Raw genomic sequence first — 22,593 nt, 5'->3', positions numbered from 1 at the left:
AGTCTAACCTGGGACTATGTGTTTCAGACGTTGGGCGCATATGGGTTTGGCTCCTCCTTTTTGACGGCCTTATATTGTAACCCTTCGGCTCTGGTTTTTATTCGTGGGTACAAATCGGCTCCTCTTTCTATTAGGAGAGGTACTAGACAGGGTTGCCCTCTCTCCCCGTTACTTTTTGCATTAGCAATAGAATCTCTTGATATTGCTATCCTCTCTGACCCTGCCATCTCAGGTATCTATTGCGGCCGACGGGATCACAAATGTGCCCTGTTTGCTGATGATGTCCTTATGCATGTGTCCAATTGTCAGGGACTGCGGGTCTCGCAGCGGCGCACAGGTCTGCACATACACAGGTTGCCTAGGTGCACTAATAGGCAGGCACTAGGACCTGGGCGTCGGCAATTGCACCAGTGACTGTGCAGGGCGCACTATTTAAACTGGCCAGACGGTGACTAGGTTGCCGCAAGGTCTAGTTCCTGTACCCGTGTTCTGAAGTGTGTTCCTGTTGCCGATCTTGCTTGTCCTGATTTGTGTTGACCTTCTCCTGCTCTGACCCCCGGCTCGTCCCTGACTACTCTCCTGCCTGTTGTATATTACTATTGGACCTCCCATTGCTGAACCTTGGCTCGTGACCCGGCTGCTCTCTGTCTACTGTTTGGTACCTACCTGCCCCCACTGTTACCGATCTGGCTAGTCTGACTATGCTCATTCCTGACTGTCATCCATCCATCCCGCTTGGGACCTGGACTTGTCAGCCTCTTCACAGCAGGCTCACTCCCCCCCCCCGGCACGTACCCTCGGCGGGACCCCTCTACCACAGTTGGGAGCACTCAGGGGTCGCGACCTGGTTTCAGTCTCGCACCAAGTCCATCCCCACCATCAGGGGCTCTGGTGAAAAGGCAGACTGGGACTTAGAGTCCGCGTCCTGGGGAATCCCGTTCTGTGGATCACTAGAGATTCCGCCGGGCGGTGCCTGACACCAATCCTCCAGTGTCCTTGTCCAATTTGCTGACTTTACGCCATCGATTCTCTATAGCTTTGGGTCTCACCCTGAATTCTTCTAAAACAACTGCATTAAATATCTCGTTACCCCCTTTGAAGGTTCAGTACGTTCGAGACAACTTTGATTTTCAATGGGATCCCCGTTCTCTTCCCTATTTAGGGATTCATCTCACGCGTTCTATTTCAACGTTATATCGTGCTAATTATGCCCCTCTTTTTAAACGACTCAAGGATGATTTGTGTAGTTTGGCCGACCTCTCTTTATTTTGGTTTGGTAGAATTAATTCTATCAAGATGACCCTTCTACCAAGATTGCTTTATTATTTTCGGACTTTACCAATTGCGGTCCCCAGAGGAGAAATCTTGCGCCTACAATCTGACATCTTTCAATTTGTATGGGGGAATAAACGTCCTCGGATCAATAATTCGACTGTATATTCCCAGAAAAAGCATGGCGGTTTAGGACTTCCTAATATTCTGACTTGTTTTCACGTGGCCCAGATAATGCAGCTCTCCTATACTACAGCCAAAGGATATGTACCTCAATGGGTTAGCATTGAGGCCTTATCTTGTCATCCTTATGCTATTGGCTCTCCCATGTGGCCACCCAACCGATTGCGTCCTCCCATTCTTTGCCGTACGTTTTCCTACTCTTTAGCAATCTGGGATAGGTGGCGTACCCGTAAATCTTTATTTCCCCCCTAATCTTCCCCAAATTTCTACCTGGTTTAATGCCATCTGTGTTTCAATGGTGGATCAATAAGGGCTTTTTACGTATTGGGGATTGTTTAGATGGGCATCTTCCATATTCTTTCCAATATTTCTGGACAAAATGCCAAATACCTCCTAGCGAATTTTTTCGTTCTAATCAAACTATGTCTTTTACCTATTACAAGCTTAAATTACTGACGGAACCCCTTACGCTCACCTCTCTGGAAGTTTCTTGTCGAGCTTCTGGTGTGGTGAAGGGTCATATATCTATTATATATGCTTCCCTTTTTGATCCAAACGTTAAACTTTATTATATGATACAATGGGAAAAGGATTGAAATATTTCCTTAGAGTTAGATACTTGGCGGGATATAGGTAATGCTTTATCTAAAATTTCAGTTAATACCACACCTATTGAATCTAACTATAAAACGCTTCTTCGTTGGTACCTAGTCCCTGCACGTCTTGCTAAAGTGTACCCGACCACGTCATCTACCTGTTTTCGGTAATGCGGACAGGAGGGCACTATGTATCATATTTGGTGCCCTGTGGTGACTAGATTTTGGATCCGTTTATTTAATTTGCTCTATTCGGTGACAGGAGTTAATATTCATAGGACCCCTGAGGTGGGCCTATTTCAAAAATCATAACACATAAATGAACCCTCAAAAGTGACTCAGTAGCACACAAATATATAAGTGAATAAAAGGTGAACATAAAATTCAAATCAAAAATAAAAATAAAAAAAAATTAATAAAGTCCAAAGACAATTATTTTCCACCAAATGATTTTTTAAAATCTTCAAAATAAATCGCCACAGGAAAAAGAAACCAGTGTCTCCCCTATCGGGTGTACACTCACCAAATAGTGTTGCCCCCCACTCTCATGGTTGGCTGAAATCGCTCAATGGATATCTCTTGGTGGGATAAAGGATCAGTTAGTATCAGTATGCTTCCTCTCCTCCAATCTCCAAAAGCGCCTTTCCCCAAAAATGGCCGGCAATCATTCCTAATATGGAGGCACTTAGGGTAGCATAGAGGAGTACCTCCTTCTTCTAAATACTCCACACTCAGGTGTAATGGTCTCCTCTGCTGCCACTTCCACCAATGTCTCCTCTCTACTCAATTTAACCGATTTCTTGGGAATATCCGTGGGCACTTGTTGAAATAGATGTATAAAGTATGAGAAAATTGCGCTGAATACGGGAAAAAATGTGAATCATAAATAGAATTCAAAATTGCTGCCACTTCCAAAATTATCAACTATAACACATAAATGAACCCTCAAAAGTGATTCAGTAGCGCACAAATATATAAGTTAATAAAATGTGAACATAAAATTCAAATAAAAAATAAAAAAGGAGTAGAGAGGAGACATTGGTGGAAGTGGCAGCAGAGGAGGCCATTACACCTGAGTGTGGAGTATTTAGAAGAAGGAGGTACTCCTCTATGCTACCCTAAGTGCCTCCATATTAGGAATCCATTATCATATGAAATGATTGCCGGCCATTTTTGGGGAAAGGCATTTTTGGAGATTGGAGGAGAGGAAGCATACCGATACTAATTGATTCTTTATCCCACCAAGAGATATCCATTGAGCGATTTCAGCCAACCATGAGAGTGGGGGGGCAACACTATTTGGTGAGTGTACACCCGATAGGGGGGACACTGGTTTCTTTTTCCCGTGGTGATTTATTTTGAAGATTTTGAAGAATCATTTGGTGGATAAGAATTGTCTTTGGACTTTCTTTGGACTTTATTATTTTTTTTTTGATTTCTGTTTTTGATTTGAATTGTATGTTCACATTTTATTCACTTATATATTTGTGCGCTACTGAATCACTTTTGAGGGTTCATTTATGTGTTACAATTGTTGAAATAGAGGAACCTATGAATATTAACTCCTGTCACCTGAATCACTTTTGAGGGTTCATTTATTTGTTATAGTTGATAATTTTGGAAGTGGCAGCAACTTCTGTTTCTGATTCACATTTTGTTCGCGTATTCAGCGCAAATTTTCTCATACTTTATACATCTATTCCAACAATTACGGATATTCCCAAGAAATTGATGATTCTTTACATCCTTTTGCCGGCGTGAATTACAATAGCCAAACATTGGAAGCGGTCGTCAATACCCGCTTGACTTTGTCAAAAATAAATTGAATTGCATCATGATTAATGATAAACTTACTAGTATCCTTAATAATAATACCTCTAAATTTGAAAGTACTTGGGATTATTATTATACAGGATTTATATATTATTATTATTATACAGGGTTTATATATTATTATTATTATACAGGATTTATATATTATTATTATACGGGATTTATATATTATTATTATTATACAGGATTTATATATTATTATTATACAGGATTTATATATTATTATTATTATACAGGATTTATATATTATTATTATACAGGATTTATATATTATTATTATTATTATTATTATTATTATACAGGATTTATATATTATTATTATACAGGATTTATATATTATTATTATTATTATTATTATACAGGATTTATATATTATTATTATACAGGATTTATATTATTATTATTATTATACAGAATTTATATATTATTAATATACAGGATTTTTATTATTATTATTATACAGGATTTATATATTATTATTATACAGGATTTATATATTATTATTATTATTATTATACAGGATTTATATATTATTATTATACAGGATTTAAATATAATTATTATTATTATACAGGATTTATATATTATTATTATACAGGATTTATATATTATTATTATACAGGATTTATATATTATTATTAGACAGGATTTATATATTATTATTATACAGGATTTATATATTATTATTATTATACAGGATTTATATATTATTATTATCATTATACAGGATTTATGGCGCCAATAGTTTGCTCAGCTCTTTACAATATAACGGGAGACAATACAGCAACAATACAGTTCAATACAAGAGGGATAGGAGGGCCTGATCCTGGGAGCTTACAATCTAGGATCCATGGATTCGATATCTTTGTGTTACTTAGCAGACTCCTGGCTGACCCTCTACTCATCTTCCTTCATATTTTCCTTCCTTTTTATTTCCAGTTACCATTTTCAGTGGTATTGTTTCCTCCATTCCACTTGTACAATAAGTTGATATCTGACTTGAACTTGAGTACGTTTAGCAGTGCTTTGTTTTCATGACATATTTTAGGTCGGACCATTATTGCCATAACGACTTGCCTTGGACTCTAGCATGTACACGTGATATTGTTTGCTTTTATTTTTGACTGTCCTAGTCTGTGCCTTTACTTTGTTTATTTTGTTCTTTGCATCATTCCTCAATGAATAGATTTATTGTTTGACATTCTGCAGCCCACGACTGTAGGTTGCATTCTTTTCTTTTTTTATTATTTAAATGTTTTAATAATTTTTCACATCACCATTTGAAATATACAAAAGCCAATAAAACAGACAAATTACATTCCACCTATCTATCATAACATTCCCCACAAATTTCCTTAATCTTGGTGACCTTTTACCCCACCCCTTTCCTATTCCCCCCCTCCCTACTACCCTTTGACTATGCACTTTTAACTTCATTCTAAAAATCCTGTTCCTTGATTAATACTGATATTATACTATATTATACTATACTAAATACCACAAAAACCGTACTCTCTGCTCCTCACAAGACCTCCTACTCTCTAGCTCCCTTGTCTCCTCCTCCCATGCTCATCTCCAGGATTTCTCACGGGCTTCACCCATCCTCTGGAACTCCCTACGCCAAGCTATCGCCTACTCTGCTCACTTTTAGGCGCAGTCTGAAAACGCATCTCTTCAGGGAAGCCTACCTCGACCCCGGCTAACTACTGGAATCCCCTACTCCCCCAACCACTCCATCCCCCACAACTAATTACCTCTTGTACCACTATCCCCTCCCTCCTAGATTGTAAGCTCCAAGGAGCAGGGCCCTCTTGTATTGAACTGTATTATTACTGTACTGTCTCCTTCCATAATGTAAAGCACTGAGCAAACTGTCGGCGCTATATCCTGTATAATAATAATAATACTATATTTATCCCCCTTCACTTCTTTTCCCTATTTCACATATTCTTTGTATGCATCTGACTTTTTAATTTGTACCCACTTTTCCCATCTTGTACGACCTCCATTTTATCTTCCTCCATATGGCAAAGTTCCTCAGCTCTCTCTATATATATATATATATATATATATATATATCTTCTCCACTCTTTCTACCCAATCCTTTATTTTCGGTGCCTGCTGTTTCCTCCAAAACTTGGGTATCAGTCCCTTCGCTGCATTCAAATAATACAATAATCCAGTTTTTCTATATTTTTTAACTGAGAACTCGGTACCGAAAAGAAGACAAGTCTCAGGGTCCTTAGGAATATTTACCTCTGTTATTTCCTGATTTATACTCACTATATCCTCCCAGTATTTTTGAATTTTTGCATTCTTTTCTGTGCTGTTTATAAAATTAATAAAAACATTGAAATATAAAAGAATCTGTTAGAAAATCGTGGGTGAGAGCTAACGGAATGATGAGGGGTACTCTGTGAAGGGAAACATTGGGCCCTCTAGCCTCTTCTAGGGTCCATGCACACTGGGCTTAAAAAAAATTCCAGTTCTTGTGGCAGGAAAAAATGCTCATATAGAGCATTTTTGTACAGGTGTTTTGGAACGTTTAGCATTTTTTTCCTGCCAGAAAACTCTAAAAAACACAAACCAGAAGGGGTTTTTTCTGCCTCTAAAGGCTGAGCCTAAAATGTGCCTCCAAAAGTCCTCATGTGCATAGACACATAGGATAACATTGAGCTGCTTCTAAAGGCAAAAGAAAAAACTCCTCTAGAAGCAGTGTTTATTAAAGAGTTACTAAACCCATAACAGTACAATCAGTCTGTAGATACAGTAAAGCATGTTTGTTATACTCACTGTGGCACCTAAGGGGTTAATCCTCTGCATTGTGTAAAAAGGCTGTTTGATCCTGTCTTCTCTGATCCTTCCATTCTTCTCCTGTCCCCAATCCATCTGCTGATAGTACAGAGCTCTAGGAGTCACTCTGCAAATGCTCAGTTTAGTGTGTATGGCTAGAGATTTTTTTTTGGAGTGTGAATGTGATCAGCACAGGGCCAGTCTAGACAGAGGGTCTATGCACCCTCATAAGACAGTCAAAGAAGAATGAAAACTCCTCCTACAAGCTTAAACCAATGCTTGTCTGGACACTGATAGAAGTCACAAGACTGCTATGTACTGCTGATGAGAAAATGTATTTAGCAATTTATATTTACTAAAATAATTTCATTTCCATATTCTGTGTACTGTGAGAGACCAGATATAGTGAATGCAGGGTCTTGGGGTTAGTAACACTTTAAGCCCATTGTGCATAGAGCCTTAGAGACCTTTATTCTCCTATAGCAGTGTTCTCCAAACTGTGGCCCAGGGGCCAGATGCGGCCCTTTGCTTGCTTTTATCCAGCCCTTGGAGCATTATTCCATCCACTGACACCAACAATTGGAATTGACTTGAGGTGCATCTACAGTCAAAACAAAAAACTCCTGTAGAAGCAGTGATTTTTAAGGCAGTGTGCATGGAGCCTTAGTCTTCTTTAACCTTTTCTAGACTCCTCTAGATTCCTCTTGTCTCTTCTTGTCTCCTCTAGTCTTTTCTAGACTCCTCCTGTCTCCTCTAGTCTCCTGTAGTCTCCTTTATACTCTGCTAGTCTCCTCTAGACTCCTTTATTCCCCTCTAGCCTCTTCTAGTCTCCTCTAAACTTCTCTCGACTCCTCTAGACTCATCTAGTCTCATGTAGTCTTCTCTAGACTTCTCTAGACTCCTATAGTCTCCTCTAGACTCATTTGTCTCATTTAGTCTTATCTGGACTTCTCTAGACCCCTCTAGTCTCCTCTAGACTTCTCTAGTGTGCTCTAGACTCCTCTAGTCTCCTGTAGTCTCCGTTATACTCTTCTAGTCTCCTCTAGACTCCTCTAGTCTCCTCTAGACGTCTTTATTCTCCTTAAGTCTTCTCTAGTGTCATCTAGACTCCTCTAGTCTTCTCTAGACTCCTCTATGCTTCTCTAGACTTTTCTAGTCTCCTCTAGACTTCTGTAGGTCCTCTAGGTTCTTCTAGTCTCCTCTAGACTTCTCTAGTCTCCTCTAGACTCATCTAGTCTCATGTAGTCTTCTCTAGACTTCTGTAGTATCCTCTAGTCTTTTCTAGACTCCTCCTGTCTCCTCTAGACTCCTCTAGTCTCCTATAGACTTCTCCTGTCTCTTCTAGGCTCCCCTAGTCTCCTGTAGTCTACTTTATACTCTTCTTGCCTCCTTTAAACTCCTCTAGTCTCCTCTAGACTCCTTTATTCTCCTCTAGTCTTCTGTAGACTCCTCTAGTCTCCTCTAGACTTTTGTAGTCTCCTCTAGACTCCTGTAGTCTCCTCTAGTTTCTTCTAGTCTCCTCTAGACTTCTCTTGACTCCTCTAGTCTCCTTTAGACTCTTCTAGTCTCATGTAGTCTTCTCTAGACTTCTATAGACTCCTCTAGTCTCCTCTGGGCTCCTTTATTCTCCTCTTGTCTCCTCTAGACTCCTATATTCTACTCTAGGTTCTTCTAGTCTCCTCTAGACTCCTCTAGTCTTATGTTGTCTTCTGTAGTCTTCTCTAGTGTAGAAAACCACAGTTCTTCACTAGACAAACCACACGCTTCGTCAGGATGATATCTGAAGTGAATCTGTGGATTCTGTTCCCTATATACATTTTATTTTTATTTTTATCAGCAAAATGCTTTTCGTGGTCGGCTGGAAACCAGCCAAGTTCCCCCTGCCTTGGGCTGCTTTGTCAGGAGCAGTGGAAAGCCTGCTACACTGTCCTTATCCATTCCACAGTGCTCAGCAACACATGGCCAAGTGAAACAACACCCCCCCCCCCCCCTGGAGAACCGTAACAGCAGTGAGAAGGTGAACAAGGTGAAGAAGAATTATGTAGCTTTGTTTTTAAATGGTGAGGCATGCAGGATGCATGTAAACTGGATGCTAGCCATACTTTTATTTTTAAATTGCTATAATGTAAATGGGCCCTTCATTCAAAACTTCATCATCTTTTATAGTTTACCAAACATTTGGGTGGTATATTGTGTTTGTTTGCACTAAAGTTCATTAAAGTGTATTTTTTTTTTTTAAATTGTGTTTGAAAAACCACTTTGCAAATATCGTGTGACATAAAAATATGCATCATCCACCATTTTATTCTCTAGGGCCTCTGCTTTGAAAACAAAAAATAATAATAATGTCTGGGGGTGAAATACCTGATTGACTTTCTAACCTTCCCCTGTTTTATAGAAAAAAAAAACGTTTTGGCTGCAGTTTTGGGCAAAGAATTTCTGCAAATAGTTTTATCCTGACAGTAAACATGGTAAACAGAGGAAGTTACTTTGTACCCGGATCTGCACAAAATGTCATATTAAACCACAAGGGTAATATTGATCCTCTGTTGACTGCAGAAGGATCAGATAATATTAGTACAAAGATCTGGATAAAAAATGAACTTCTCTTTTTTTACATTTATCATTATTAAAGCTCTAATGAAGAGGGTCCACCCGGGAAACCATTCAGCGGTAATGCCTGCTGGAACAGTGGCTTCATGATCACTAACAGGATCAGATAAAGGGATCTTCCCACTGACCACCAATGTAAGGGACATTCTTCCCACTGACCACCAATGTAAGGGACATTCTTCCCACTGATCACCAATGTAAGGGACATTCTTCCCACTGATCACCAATGTAAGGGACATTCTTCCCACTGATCACCAATGTAAGGGACATTCTTCCCACTGACCACCAATGTAAGGGACATTCTTCCCACTGACCTCCAATGTAAGGGACATTCTTCCCACTGATCACCAATGTAAGGGACATTCTTCCCACTGACCATCAATGTAAGGGACATTCTTCCCACTGACCTCCAATGTAAGGGACATTCTTCCCACTGACCCCCAATGTAAGGGACATTCTTCCCACTGATCACCAATGTAAAGGACATTCTTCCTACTGACCACCAATGTAAGGGACATTCTTCCCACTGACACCCAATGTAAGGGACATTCTTCCCACTGAACACCAATGTAAGGGACATTCTTCCCACTGACCCCCAATGTAAGGGACATTCTTCCCACTGAACACCAATGTAAGGGACATTCTTCCCACTGACCACCAATGTAAGGGACATTCTTCCCACTGACCTCCAATGTAAGGGACATTCTTCCCACTGACCACCAATGTAAGGGACATTCTTCCCACTGACCACCAATGTAAGGGACATTCTTCCCACTGACCACCAATGTAAGGGACATTCTTCCCACTGACCACCAATGTAAGGGACATTCTTCCCACTGACCTCCAATGTAAGGGACATTCTTCCCACTGACCATCAATGTAAGGGACATTCTTCCCACTGACCTCCAATGTAAGAGACATTCTTCTCACTGACCACCAATGTAAGGGACATTCTTCCCACTGACCTCCAATGTAAGGGACATTCTTCCCACTGACCCCCAATGTAAGGGACATTCTTCCCACTGATCACCAATGTAAAGGACATTCTTCCTACTGACCACCAATGTAAGGGACATTCTTCCCACTGACACCCAATGTAAGGGACATTCTTCCCACTGAACACCAATGTAAGGGACATTCTTCCCACTGACCCCCAATGTAAGGGACATTCTTCCCACTGAACACCAATGTAAGGGACATTCTTCCCACTGACCACCAATGTAAGGGACATTCTTCCCACTGACCTCCAATGTAAGGGACATTCTTCCCACTGACCACCAATGTAAGGGACATTCTTCCCACTGACCACCAATGTAAGGGACATTCTTCCCACTGACCACCAATGTAAGGGACATTCTTCCCACTGACCACCAATGTAAGGGACATTCTTCCCACTGACCTCCAATGTAAGGGACATTCTTCCCACTGACTACCAATGTAAAGAGCATTCTTGCCAGTGACCCCCAATGTAAGGGACATTCTTCCCAGTGACCCCCAATGTAAGAGACATTCATCCCACTGACCACCAATGTAAGGGACATTCTTCCCACTGACCACCAATGTAAGGGACATTCTTCCCACTGACCCCCAATGTAAGGGACATTCTTCTCACTGACCACCAATGTAAGGGACATTCTTCCCACTGACCACCAATGTAGGGAGATTCTTCCCACTGACCCCCAATGTAAGAGACATTCATCCCACTGACCACCAATGTAAGGGACATTCTTCCCACTGATCACCAATGTAAGGGACATTCTTCCCACTGATCACCAATGTGAGGAACATTCTTCCCACTGACCCCCAATGTAAGGGACATTCTTCCCACTGATCACCAATGTAAGGGACATTCTTCCCACTGATCACCAATGTGAGGAACATTCTTCCCACTGACCCCCAATGTAAGGGACATTCTTCCCACTGATCACCAATGTAAGGGACATTCTTCCCACTGACCACCAATGTAAGGGACATTCTTCCCACTGACCACCAATGTAAGGGACATTCTTCCCACTGACCTCCAATGTAAGGGACATTCTTCCCACTGACCACCAATGTAAGGGACATTCTTCCCACTGACTACCAATGTAAAGAGCATTCTTGCCAGTGACCCCCAATGTAAGGGACATTCTTCCCAGTGACCCCCAATGTAAGAGACATTCATCCCACTGACCACCAATGTAAGGGACATTCTTCCCACTGACCACCAATGTAAGGGACATTCTTCCCACTGACCCCCAATGTAAGGGACATTCTTCTCACTGACCACCAATGTAAGGGACATTCTTCCCACTGACCACCAATGTAGGGAGATTCTTCCCACTGACCCCCAATGTAAGAGACATTCTTCCCACTGACCCCCAATGTAAGGGACATTCTTCCCACTGATCACCAATGTAAGGGACATTCTTCCCACTGATCACCAATGTAAGGGACATTCTTCCCACTGACCCCCAATGTAAGGGACATTCTTCCCACTGATCACCAATGTAAGGAACATTCTTCCCACTGATCACCAATGTAAGGGACATTCTTCCCACTGATCACCAATGTAAGGAACATTCTTCCCACTGACCACCAATGTAAGAGACATTCATCCCACTGACCATCAATGTAAGGGACATTCTTCCCACCGATCACCAATGTAAGGGACATTCTTCCCACTGACCACCAATGTAAGGAACATTCTTCCAACTGACCCCCAATGTAAGGGACAGTCTTCCCACTGACCCCCAATGTAAGGGACAGTCTTCCCACTGACCACCAATGTAAGGGACAGTCTTCCCACTGACCCCCAATGTAAGGGACATTCTTCCCACTGATCACCAATGTAAGGGACATTCTTCCCACTGACTTCCAATGTAAGGGACATTCTTCCCACTGACCACCAATGTAAGGAACATTCTTCCAACTGACCCCCAATGTAAGGGACAGTCTTCCCACTGACCCCCAATGTAAGGGACAGTCTTCCCACTGACCACCAATGTAAGGGACAGTCTTCCCACTGACCCCCAATGTAAGGGACATTCTTTCCACTGACCCCCAATGTAAGGGACAGTCTTCCCACTGACCCCCAATGTAAGGGGCATTCTTCCCACTGGTCACCAATGTAAGGGACATTCTTCCCACTGACCACCAATGTAAGGGACATTCTTCCCACTGACCACCAATGTAAGGGACATTCTTCCCACTGACCCCCAATGTAAGGGACATTCTTCCCACTGACCACCAATGTAAGGGGCATTCTTCCCACTGACCACCAATGTAAGGGACATTCTTCCCACTGACCACCAATGTAAGGGACATTCTTCCCACTGACCCCCAATGTAAGGGACATTCTTCCCACTGACCACCAATGTAAGGGACATTCTTCCCACTGACCACCAATGTAAGGGACATTCTTCCCACTGACCCCCAATGTAAGGGACATTCTTCCCACTGACCCCCAATGTAACGGACATTCTTCCCACTGATCACCAATGTAAGGGGCATTCTTCCCACTGACCACCAATGTAAGGGACAGTCTTCCCACTGACCCCCAATGTAAGGGACATTCTTCCCACTGACCACCAATGTAAGGGACTTTTTCCCACTGACCACCAATGTAAGGGACAGTCTTCCCACTGACCCCCAATGTAAGGGACATTCTTCTCACTGACCACCAATGTAAGGGACTTTTTCCCAATGACCAATTTACCAATCGCCCCAATTCTGTTAACATTGCGTAGTTGTATCTGATATAAGTTTGAGGTGGACTGCTCCTTTAAATACATAGCCTGCAAGCATAGACACCGCTGTGCGGGAGTTCTGTGGTGGTTATATTTACAGTATTGTGTTTCCTGCTGATAATTACATTTCTAGTTCCTCTTTTAACCTTCCTTGTTGCTGCTGCAGAACTTTGTGCAGCTCGAGATGTGAAGAGAGCGCTCAGCAACGCGGTAAGTGACTGTTCGCACTCATATCCCCAAACCTTCTCTCAGGACAAATTGGGGACTTTAAAAACACATTATGATGAGGGCCAACATTCTGTGCCTACATGGGCTCTGTGCCTCCGATCTGCTTTGGGTCTCATCTGAGGACTTGCAGTGTTCTAGCTGACAACCATGCTGTGCAAATTAACAAGGGGTGCAGGTTTAAATTCAAACAAACTTTATTTAAAAGAACACATTTTATGACTGCAAAGGTGAGTAAGAATCAGGTGCAGAGAGAATTCTGTGCTGCCCCGGGCTGGTAGTGCTTAGTATTCTCTCTAACTGAAGGATCAATTCACAGAGCAAAGGTCACCCGGTGCTTTGGCATGCATGTCCCATAAGGACTGTTGTTTTTCCAGCCATGCGACTGTTATATTCAGTATATTCATATATATACTAATTTGCTTTCAGTTGAATATTTAACACCATAAGGTAGAAAATCGGAAATGATCGTCCTTAGGGTTTAACCACTTGAGTACCCGCTTGTATATACCCCTTCCTGTCCTGGTCATTTTTCTGTTCTCATTGCTGTGATAGTTTGACTGACAGTTACTCAGTCATACCACACAGGTCCTCAGTTAATTTTTATTTCACTTTTTTGAGACCGATAGAACTTTCTTTTGGCGATATTTAATCTTTATGATTATTATTTTTACAGGTACGGTGGTCGATTTACATATGAGCTATGTTTTTTTTTATATTTTACTACATGAAAGAAAAAAGACAACATATTAAAAAAAAAAAACTGACCATCAATCACATTTCTTAAAACCCTAAAATTGCCAGAACAATACAAACACCCCCCAAATTGTTTCGTTTATATGCATACAGTGCAGTGGTCAGGATGGTGCAATGCAGCAATGGCCATTGGTGGTCAGCGAGCCCCATTTACGGTCAATAGTTTGCCCCACTGTGGTTGTTGGTCAGTGGAAGCGGTGGTACTTACAGGATCTGTAATCGGTGGCAGATGTGGTACTTACAGGATCTGTAATCGGTGGCAGATGTGGTACTTACAGGATCTGTAATCGGTGGCAGATGTGGTACTTACAGGATCTGTAATCGGTGGCAGATGTGGTACTTACAGGATCTGTAATCGGTGGGAGATGTGGTACTTACAGGATCTGTAATCGGTGGCAGATGTGGTACTTACAGGATCTGTAATCGGTGGGAGATGTGGTACTTACAGGATCTGTAATCGGTGGGAGATGTGGTACTTACAGGATCTGTAATCGGTGGGAGATGTGGTACTTACAGGATCTGTAATCGGTGGCAGATGTGGTACTTACAGGATCTGTAATCGGTGGCAGATGTGGTACTTACAGGATCTGTAATCGGTGGCAGATGTGGTACTTACAGGATCTGTAATCGGTGGCAGATGTGGTACTTACAGGATCTGTAATCGGTGTCAGATGTGGTACTTACAGGATCTGTAATCGGTGGCAGATGCGGAGTGGCAGGATTTATTTATGTTATTTTCTTACATTTGTAATTGGCTATCAAAAGGCACAGAGCCAGTCTGATTGGCTCTGTGTCTATGGACAGCACGCTCACAGGCAGGGGTGGACTGACAACTCATGGGGCCCCCGGGCAATAGGGGATCATGGGGCCCCTGTGTCTTTGCCCAAACTCAAAAAAGCCTATGAAAAAGGTACCAGGGGCATCTCATGGGGCCCCCTACTGATCCCGGGCCCTCGGGCAGTGCCCGAGTTTCCAAATGGTCAGTCCGCCCCTGATGCAATGTTTGCTGAATTACTGTCGTGTTGCTCTGCATTGGGAATGTCTCCTTCAGCTGTGTAACTGGAGCATTGGTCCACCTTTCCTGTGCCTTGCTGTTGGTTGTTAAGTTGCCTATCACAGTGATGAGCCAAAAGCAAAATGCAGGAGGTAGTCTAGAGGGCTGAGCTTTAGGGAAACCGAGCAATATGGATTTTGGGGCACCAGGGGTTCTGTAGAAAGTTACCTGGATGTGCTAATTTAGAAGGGTCCTGCACTTATACTTTATTAGTTACACCTTGCTACCCGGTGTGGTCTTCTGCTGCTGTAGCCCATCTGCCTCAAGGTTGGACGTGTCGTGCGTTCAGAGATGGTATTCTGCATACCTTGGTTGTAACAAGTGATTATTTGAGTTACTGTTGCCTTTCTATCCTCTGGAAGCAGTCTACCCATTCTCCTCTGACCTCTGACATCAACAAGACATTTCGTCTGCCACTCACTGGATATTTTCTTTTTTTTGGACCATTCTTTGTAAACCCTAGAGATGGTTGTGCGTGAAAATTCCAGAAGATCAGCAGTTTTTGAACTGCTCAGACCAGCCCGTCTGGCACCAACAACCATGCATGTTCAAAGTCACTTAAATCCCCTTTCTTTCCCATTCTGACTCAGCAGGGATCAGAGCTCTGCATAGAGACCACTGCTTTCACACAGTGAGCAAGGGTCCTACTTTGCAGCATGCTGGCAGGTGGCAGGCTTTTCTACCAGGATGTGGCTGCTTTCTAAAGAAGATGAACTGTAAAACTTTGCACACATTTTGCTTTGATGCACAAGGAATGTATTTAGCTGATTAAATTTGAAAAGTCAGTTGGGCTTTAGGGCTGGTTCACACTATAGAAACGCAGTCCAGATTTGTTATGGATGCCTTTCCACATGCGTGTTTTTGATGCGTCCAGTGTTTTTTTGATGCGTTTTTTAAGCTTTCTAGTTAACTTTTTCCCCTCTCTTTTTCTACAATTTAAAGCGGAGCTCCACCCAAAAGGGGAAGTTCTGCTTTAAGAACTGCTCCCCATTAAGGATTGGCACCTTTGGAGGGCGGGGGGGGGGGCAAGTGGGTACCCGAATTTGACAGGTACCCTCTCCCACTTCCGGTCTGATCGCCTAGGCGATCGGAAGTGGAAGGTGTCCACCCTCCCTCCGTAAGGAAGACCGGTCCCCTACCCAATACGATCACATAGGGGGCTTGTTAGCCCCTTGTGATAGCAATGAAGTTAAAGCAGAGCTCCATCCAAAAGGGAAAGTTCCGCTTTAACAACTGCTCCCCCGCTCTCCATTAAGGATTGGCACCTTTGGGGGATGGGGGGAGCGGGTACCCAAATTTGACAGGTACCCGCTCCCACTTCCGGTCCAATCGCCTAGGCGATCGGTAACAGAAGGTGTCCTCCCTCCCTCCCTGTAGTCTTTTGGAACACATGACAGGTCCCAGAAGACTACAGGGCCATTCATGAAGCGCAGCGCTGTCACAGCCGGGTGCCCACACTGAAGATGCCAGCCTCCTGGAATACAGGACGGCCGGTGAAACGGGCTGCGGGGGACACACCGTGGAGCCGAGGGACAGGTAAGTGGCTGTTTTTTAAGTCAGCAGCTACAGTTTTTGTAGCTGCTGAATTTTATTTTTTGGCAGGGTAAGTGGAACTCCGCTTTAAATTGGGACAAGTGCGTACCGGTGTGTTTTTGATACGTTTTACCGCGTTCCAGTACAGTTCCGTGCAGGAAAGATGAAGCCTTTTCTACTTTTTTTTTTTTTATGCAACGGAACGCACTGGAACTGCAAGCACTGATGTGAACTATGACATTGACCACCATATCACCTACTTTCTGTGCATTTTGGATGCAGAAAAAAAAAGCAACTGAAACGCGTGCAGTGAGAACTGGCTCTAAAAGCAGAATTAAACCACTTGGAAATGCTGGGGCCCCCAGGAGCTTTGGCCACGACCTGCAACATTCAGCATGCTTTCACATGATGAGAGACTTACCTTGCAAAGTACCTATCTCCAGCAATGGAAGAGCTGCCCTCTCCCTTGTCTCTGCATTGCCAGCAGTTCTATCTTCTCCCGGTCACCCCCTGAGTTCTTCAGCCATCTTGATTGATGAAAATGCGCAGGTGCGGTCAGGGGCGGACTGACAACTCATTGGGACCTTGGGCAATAGGGGATCATGGGGCCCCTGTGTCCTTGCCCAAACTCAAAGCACACCCAAAAAAGCCTATAAAAGGTACCAGGGGCATTTCATGGGGCCCCCTACTGACCCTGGGCCCTCGGGCAGTGCCCGAGTGCTCAAATGGTCAGTCCGCCCCTGGGTGTGTTCACAAATGTCTGCAACAGATCAGACCCTGTTGTAGCCTTCAGGTTCAGTGTACCCTGCTGACAGGAAGGGAAAACCATTTGTGACAGAAGAGACGGTCAGGGTTTCTTCTGTCATAAAAACATTCTACCTGTTGTTGACCTCAGTTCCGCTTGAACCGTTATCAACGTGAGATAAACTGCGGGAACAATCAATGACCAAACATTCTAAAGCTGCATGACTTCATTTGTTGTGTCACTTGGGGACTGTTGATAAGCCCAGTCCCACCTCCACATCGCACACCTCCATTGGAGGTCAGCCATAGACCTTTTTTTTTTTTGTTTTCCTCTTGGTCACCGTGAGTCCTTCTGTCTCTCTCGTCCCTCCACTTCTGCTTTTTGTTCACCTTTATCGAAAGCTTCTTCTGTGAAGTAATTGAATGTAAATGCAGTTTATAAAAAGAGAAGTTGGCACCCACTCAGGGGGTCAGCCCAGTTTTTGCAATTTTCAGCTTTTTTTTTTCACTGGCTTTCCTGTATTTCGTTACAGATAATCGGGGTTCTGACAAGAAGAGGTTCCGTAGGAGTTGCGGTGGAAAAGGAAACCCTAGGGCACCCTGGAACTGGAACTTCTCTGAGAATGCTGACTACTTTTTCGTCTCGTTTCCTTCTGTTCCTGTAACACATTCTACTTCCCGTTATCGTTGTCTGTCCCTCGCTCATTGTCGCCTATAATTCTTCAACATGGGCTGCATGCAGGCAAAACCATCCACTAATGTGCCCCCCAAGGTGATCAATCCTCCTAGCAAACCAGAAGTCGCCCACTATGTGATAGACCCTACTTTGAATAATGCTCAGGTAAGTAGAAGGGGTGATGGGGAGCAGGGGTGGACTGACAACTCATGGGGCCCCCGGGCAATAGGAGATCATGGGGCCCCTGTGTCCTGACATTCTACAGGCGCAGTGCAAAGAGACCGGCGTGATGGGTTCTATTCCCATTCCCAAGAAACATTCAGCTCTTATATGGACCATTCACACAACATTTCATCTTCCTAGATGGCTAACTATTTGGCAACTTTTCCATCGAAGGGGCTTCGTATTTAGAAGCGGGACTCCAGGGGCGGACTGACAACTCATGGGGCCTCCGGGCAATAGGGGATCATGGGGCCCCTGTGTCCTTGCCCAAACTCAAAAAAGCCTATGAAAAAGGTACCAGGGGCATCTCATGGGGCCCCCTACTGACCCCGGGCCCTCGGGCATTGCCCGAGTTTCCAAATGGTCAGTCCGCCCCTGACGGGGAGGTTTCGTTAATGTTGAACTCAGATGCGAAACAAGGGGTGGGCGGGAGGGGCCGCAGCCCTGGGCGCAATGGTTTACTGCAGGGATGGGGGGGCGCCTTCATTTTGTTACAAGACTGACAGGAGTAGTGATAGTGGCAGTGGTTTTGATAAGCGAGTCACTGCTGGGCGTAGGGCCCCCTAAGTTTGCGCATCATGAATGGGAAAGGAGGGGGGCGCAGTTTGGCATCTTTGCCCTGGGCACTGGATGACTTTGTCCCGGCTCTGAATGAGGGGGTGGGCCCTCCAGCTGTTGTAGAACTACAAGTCCCATGAGGCATTGCAAAACTGACAGTTACAAGCATGACTCCCAAAGGCAGAGGCATGATGGGACTTGTAGTTCACCAACAGCTGGCGGGCCACAGTTGCCCACCCCTGTGCTAGAGGATTTGTATTTTTTGTCCATGAGTCCTGAGTTTTAAACAGCTCTGCCACACAGCACAGTCCTGGCAAGGCAGGAGACCTGATTTTCCTTTCCTGCAGTTTAGTAGCACTTACATCTAAGTGTTTCTACTGTGTTTTGCAGAAAGGTTAAGGGGAGGCAGTAAAAACTGGGTTCAACACGTGTTTTTAACACCTCGCAACCGCAGGTGTAAACCAGGCCTAACCCCCGGTTCACGTATATGCGGCCTTGCGGGCCGCGTTTTGCATGGGTACAAGAGCCCACTCATTTGAATGAACTCCCGTGCCCCGGGACACGCAGGGAAGAAGTCCCGGCACTTCTTTGGAAAACGCAGCCGAGGTTCCCAGTACGGCTGCGTTTTCCATTGCGGGCGGCTTGCCATTAGAACTAATGGCACCCACCCGCGGGTCCACATTTCTCTGTGCGGGTGGTGCGGCTGTACGAATTTTCGTGCGGATCCGCAGCCGCCCCACCCGCACAGATGTGAACCTGGGGTTAGACCTTGCAAACCTTTTGTTTTGATGCACCTGGAATATGTTTAGTTGATTGACAGTGAAGGTTCAATTGGGCTTTACCCCGGGTTCACACCTAACCGTTTTCTGTTTTTCAGAAACGCACTACAATCCATTTAACATGATTTCCTATGGGACAGGTTCACATCTCCGCGTTTTCAGTGCGGTTTTTGGAAAGGGTCAGGGACTTTTTTTTAAATCAAAACGTTGCGTTTTTGGTTCTATAGACTTGCATTGCGTTTTTGATACGTTTTGTGTTTAAAATCTGCCTAGCAACAAGAAAAAGTAAAAAACGCAAAACGCATCAAAAAACGCAATGCAGAAACGACTCAAACGCAACCTGCATAGGTGTGAACCTAGACTTACAGATCATGCCTTTCCTCCAATCTGTGATTGGACAGTGAAAAAAGAAGTAGAAGACTGACAAGCTCATCTCGCTGTCACTCTGCGCTCTCCTCCTATCAGCATGTTTCTGTTAGTACATGAATACTGCAGCAGAACTGACTGGCTCCTTGTGCTGCTTCCGCCTCTCCCAGTCTGAGCTCTGCTGTACAGGGACTGCAAGAGGCAGGTACCAAGTCAAATTCAGACACTTGCACTGTTAGCATCTAGGGATGTATTAGTGAATACTAGCTGCCTCAAATTGTTTCTGTTTTATCTGCTTGAAGTTCAGTTTTACAATAGATGTGAGCATTTTGTTTTCCAAAGCACATTGAGGGGAATTTATCAAAACTGTGTGCACCAATCAGCTTCTATCTTTCATTTTCATAGCTTAGCTGAACAAGCTGAAGATAGGTGTTGATTGGTTGCCATGTACAGTGCAATGGATTCGCTCTGCTTCATTTTTGATAAATTTCATTGTATCATATGCAATTGTCATATTTTTTTTTTTTTTTGTCATGTTTATTTGCGTATTATTGCTGCTGATCTCCTCAGACCGCTCTCGGCCACTTCCTGTCCTCATGCACTCACCACAACATTGCCTGCACATCATTGCTCTGGACTGGCTTCCTGATAGTGACAACGTTAAACCATGCAATGTGTGTCAGAATATCCACTTGTTGTCTTTATCAGGGGCCCATGAGACAGGGTGACAACGCAGGAGCACATTTGGGAGACAGTTGTCATCTCAAAATAGGAAGTGCCGGAATAAGGACCTTCATGGTGGGATCCCTACGTATTATTTTCACGAAAGCTGCATATTTCAAAAGATTGAAACAACGTGAACATGTTAGATCTTGTTTGATTGGTTTTAGATCTACTTTGACAATACTTCATGTTTTGGTGCCAAGAAGCCAACACTGGGAGAGTTTAGGGTTTCAATGCCAAATAAAACATTGCCTAACACTTACTGACTCCTATCACTAAACTAACATTCACCCCTTTTCTCAGCCGGAATCCTAATACATAACTTCCAAAACTTGCCATTAAGGTTCAACCTACCCTTAAAATTGAACAAGGCTGGAAAATGGATAAATACGCCTTAAAGCAGAACAAAAAGTACTAAACTTACCTCCTCTCTAACGGTCCCTTGCCAGCACCAGCATCTTCTCCATAAATGCAAGGACAGGGCCCGTGCTGGCAATGGAAGCTGAGCTGCACAGGAATCAGTCATCCCGGCACACAGGGACAGTGCTGGCAATGTAAGCTGAGCTGCACAGGAATCAGTCATCCCGGCACACAGGGACAGTGCTGGCAATGTAAGCTGAGCTGCGCATGCACAGGAATCAGTTATCCCGGCACACTGGGACAGTGCTGGCAATGTAAGCTGAGCTGCGCATGCACAGGAATCAGTTATCCCGGCACACAGGGACCATGCTGGCAATGTAAGCTGAGCTGCACAGGAATCAGTCATCCCGGCACACAGGGACAGTGCTGGCAATGTAAGCTGAGCTGCGCATGCACAGGAATCAGTTATCCCGGCACACAGGGACCATGCTGGCAATGTAAGCTGAGCTGCCTATGCACAGGAATCAGTTATCCTGGCACACGGGGATCGTCCTGGCAATGTAAGCTGAGCTGCGCATGCACAGGAATCAGTCATTCCAGCACACAGGGACCGTGCTGGCAATGTAAGCTGAGCTGCGCATGCACAGGAATCAGTCATCCCAGCACACAGGGACCGTGCCGGCAATGTAAACTGAGCTGCGCGTGCACAGGAATCAGTCATCCCGGCACACGGGGACCATGCTGGTAATGTAAGCTGAGCTGCGCGTGCACAGGAATCAGTCATACCGGCACACAGGGACCATGCCAGCAATGTAAGCTGAGCTGTGCATGCACAGGAATCAGTCATCCCAGCACACTGGGACCATGCCGAAAATGTAAGCTGAGTTGCAGATGCTCAGGAAACAGTCATCCCAGCACAGAGGGACCGTGCCGGCAATGTAAACTGATCTGAATATGCACGGGAATCAATCATCCCGGCACACAGGGACTGTACTGTCAATGTAAGTTGAGCTGCACATGCACAGGAGTCAGTCATCCCGGCACACAGGGACTGTGCTGGCAATGTAATGACTTATTCCTGTGCATGTGCAGTTCAGTTTACATTTTTGGCAAGGTCCCAGTGTGCTGCAGATGCACAGAAGTCAGTCACCCTGACACGCAGAAACTGTGACAGCAATATAAGCTGACCTGCGCTTGCACAGGAGTCAGGGTTGGGGTTGTGGATTGTTTAATGCCATGTGGTTGGATCCCATTGTTCTATTGTGTGTCTTGCTTGGGACCAAACTATTATGGGATGTATGTGTTTATGTGTATTGGCTTGGTGGGGGGTGTCTCCAGCAGCTCTCCCTCCTGATGGGACTGTCTGTTAGTGTGTCTCTTGTTACTAAAGGTAGATTGCCCCACCCTGTGTCATTATGCAGGGAGGGGGGTTGTTCCCTTGAATGTATATATATATATTGTATCTGTGTTAAAATAAAGTAGTCTATTTCCTGGTATACTTCAAGACTGGTGTCGTCTGGTCTTGTATGGTCGGCTGTGGTGTCGGTTGTCGGTGTTCAGACGGGGAAGCGGTATCCTA

General features: G+C 44.2%; 1 protein-coding gene across 2 annotated transcripts in view; it reads left to right on the top strand.

The window, feature by feature from the left end:
- The first annotated feature begins 13,131 nt into the window (after positions 1-13,131).
- Positions 13,132-22,593, top strand: part of LOC149438138 (tyrosine-protein kinase HCK-like) — a 55,821-nt gene continuing 46,359 nt past the window's right edge. Inside the window, exons 1-2 of one of the 2 annotated variants that reach the window (XM_089660207.1) lie at positions 13,132-13,228; positions 17,864-18,171. In XM_089660207.1, coding sequence (XP_089516333.1) covers positions 18,058-18,171 — 114 coding nt within the window. In that variant the 5' untranslated portion in view covers positions 13,132-13,228; positions 17,864-18,057. Of the gene's footprint in view, positions 13,229-17,617; positions 17,756-17,863; positions 18,172-22,593 lie in introns of those variants that run through there. The other variant, XM_089660208.1, reaches the window with a different exon arrangement.

This window comes from Staurois parvus, unplaced genomic scaffold (assembly GCF_062004578.1).
Source record: "Staurois parvus isolate SC_StPar_1 unplaced genomic scaffold, SC_StPar_1.0 ptg001214l, whole genome shotgun sequence".
Lineage (NCBI taxonomy): Eukaryota > Metazoa > Chordata > Amphibia > Anura > Ranidae > Staurois > Staurois parvus.
Note: the sequence above shows the minus strand (reverse complement) of the source record. Positions and strands in the feature narration are given on the sequence as shown.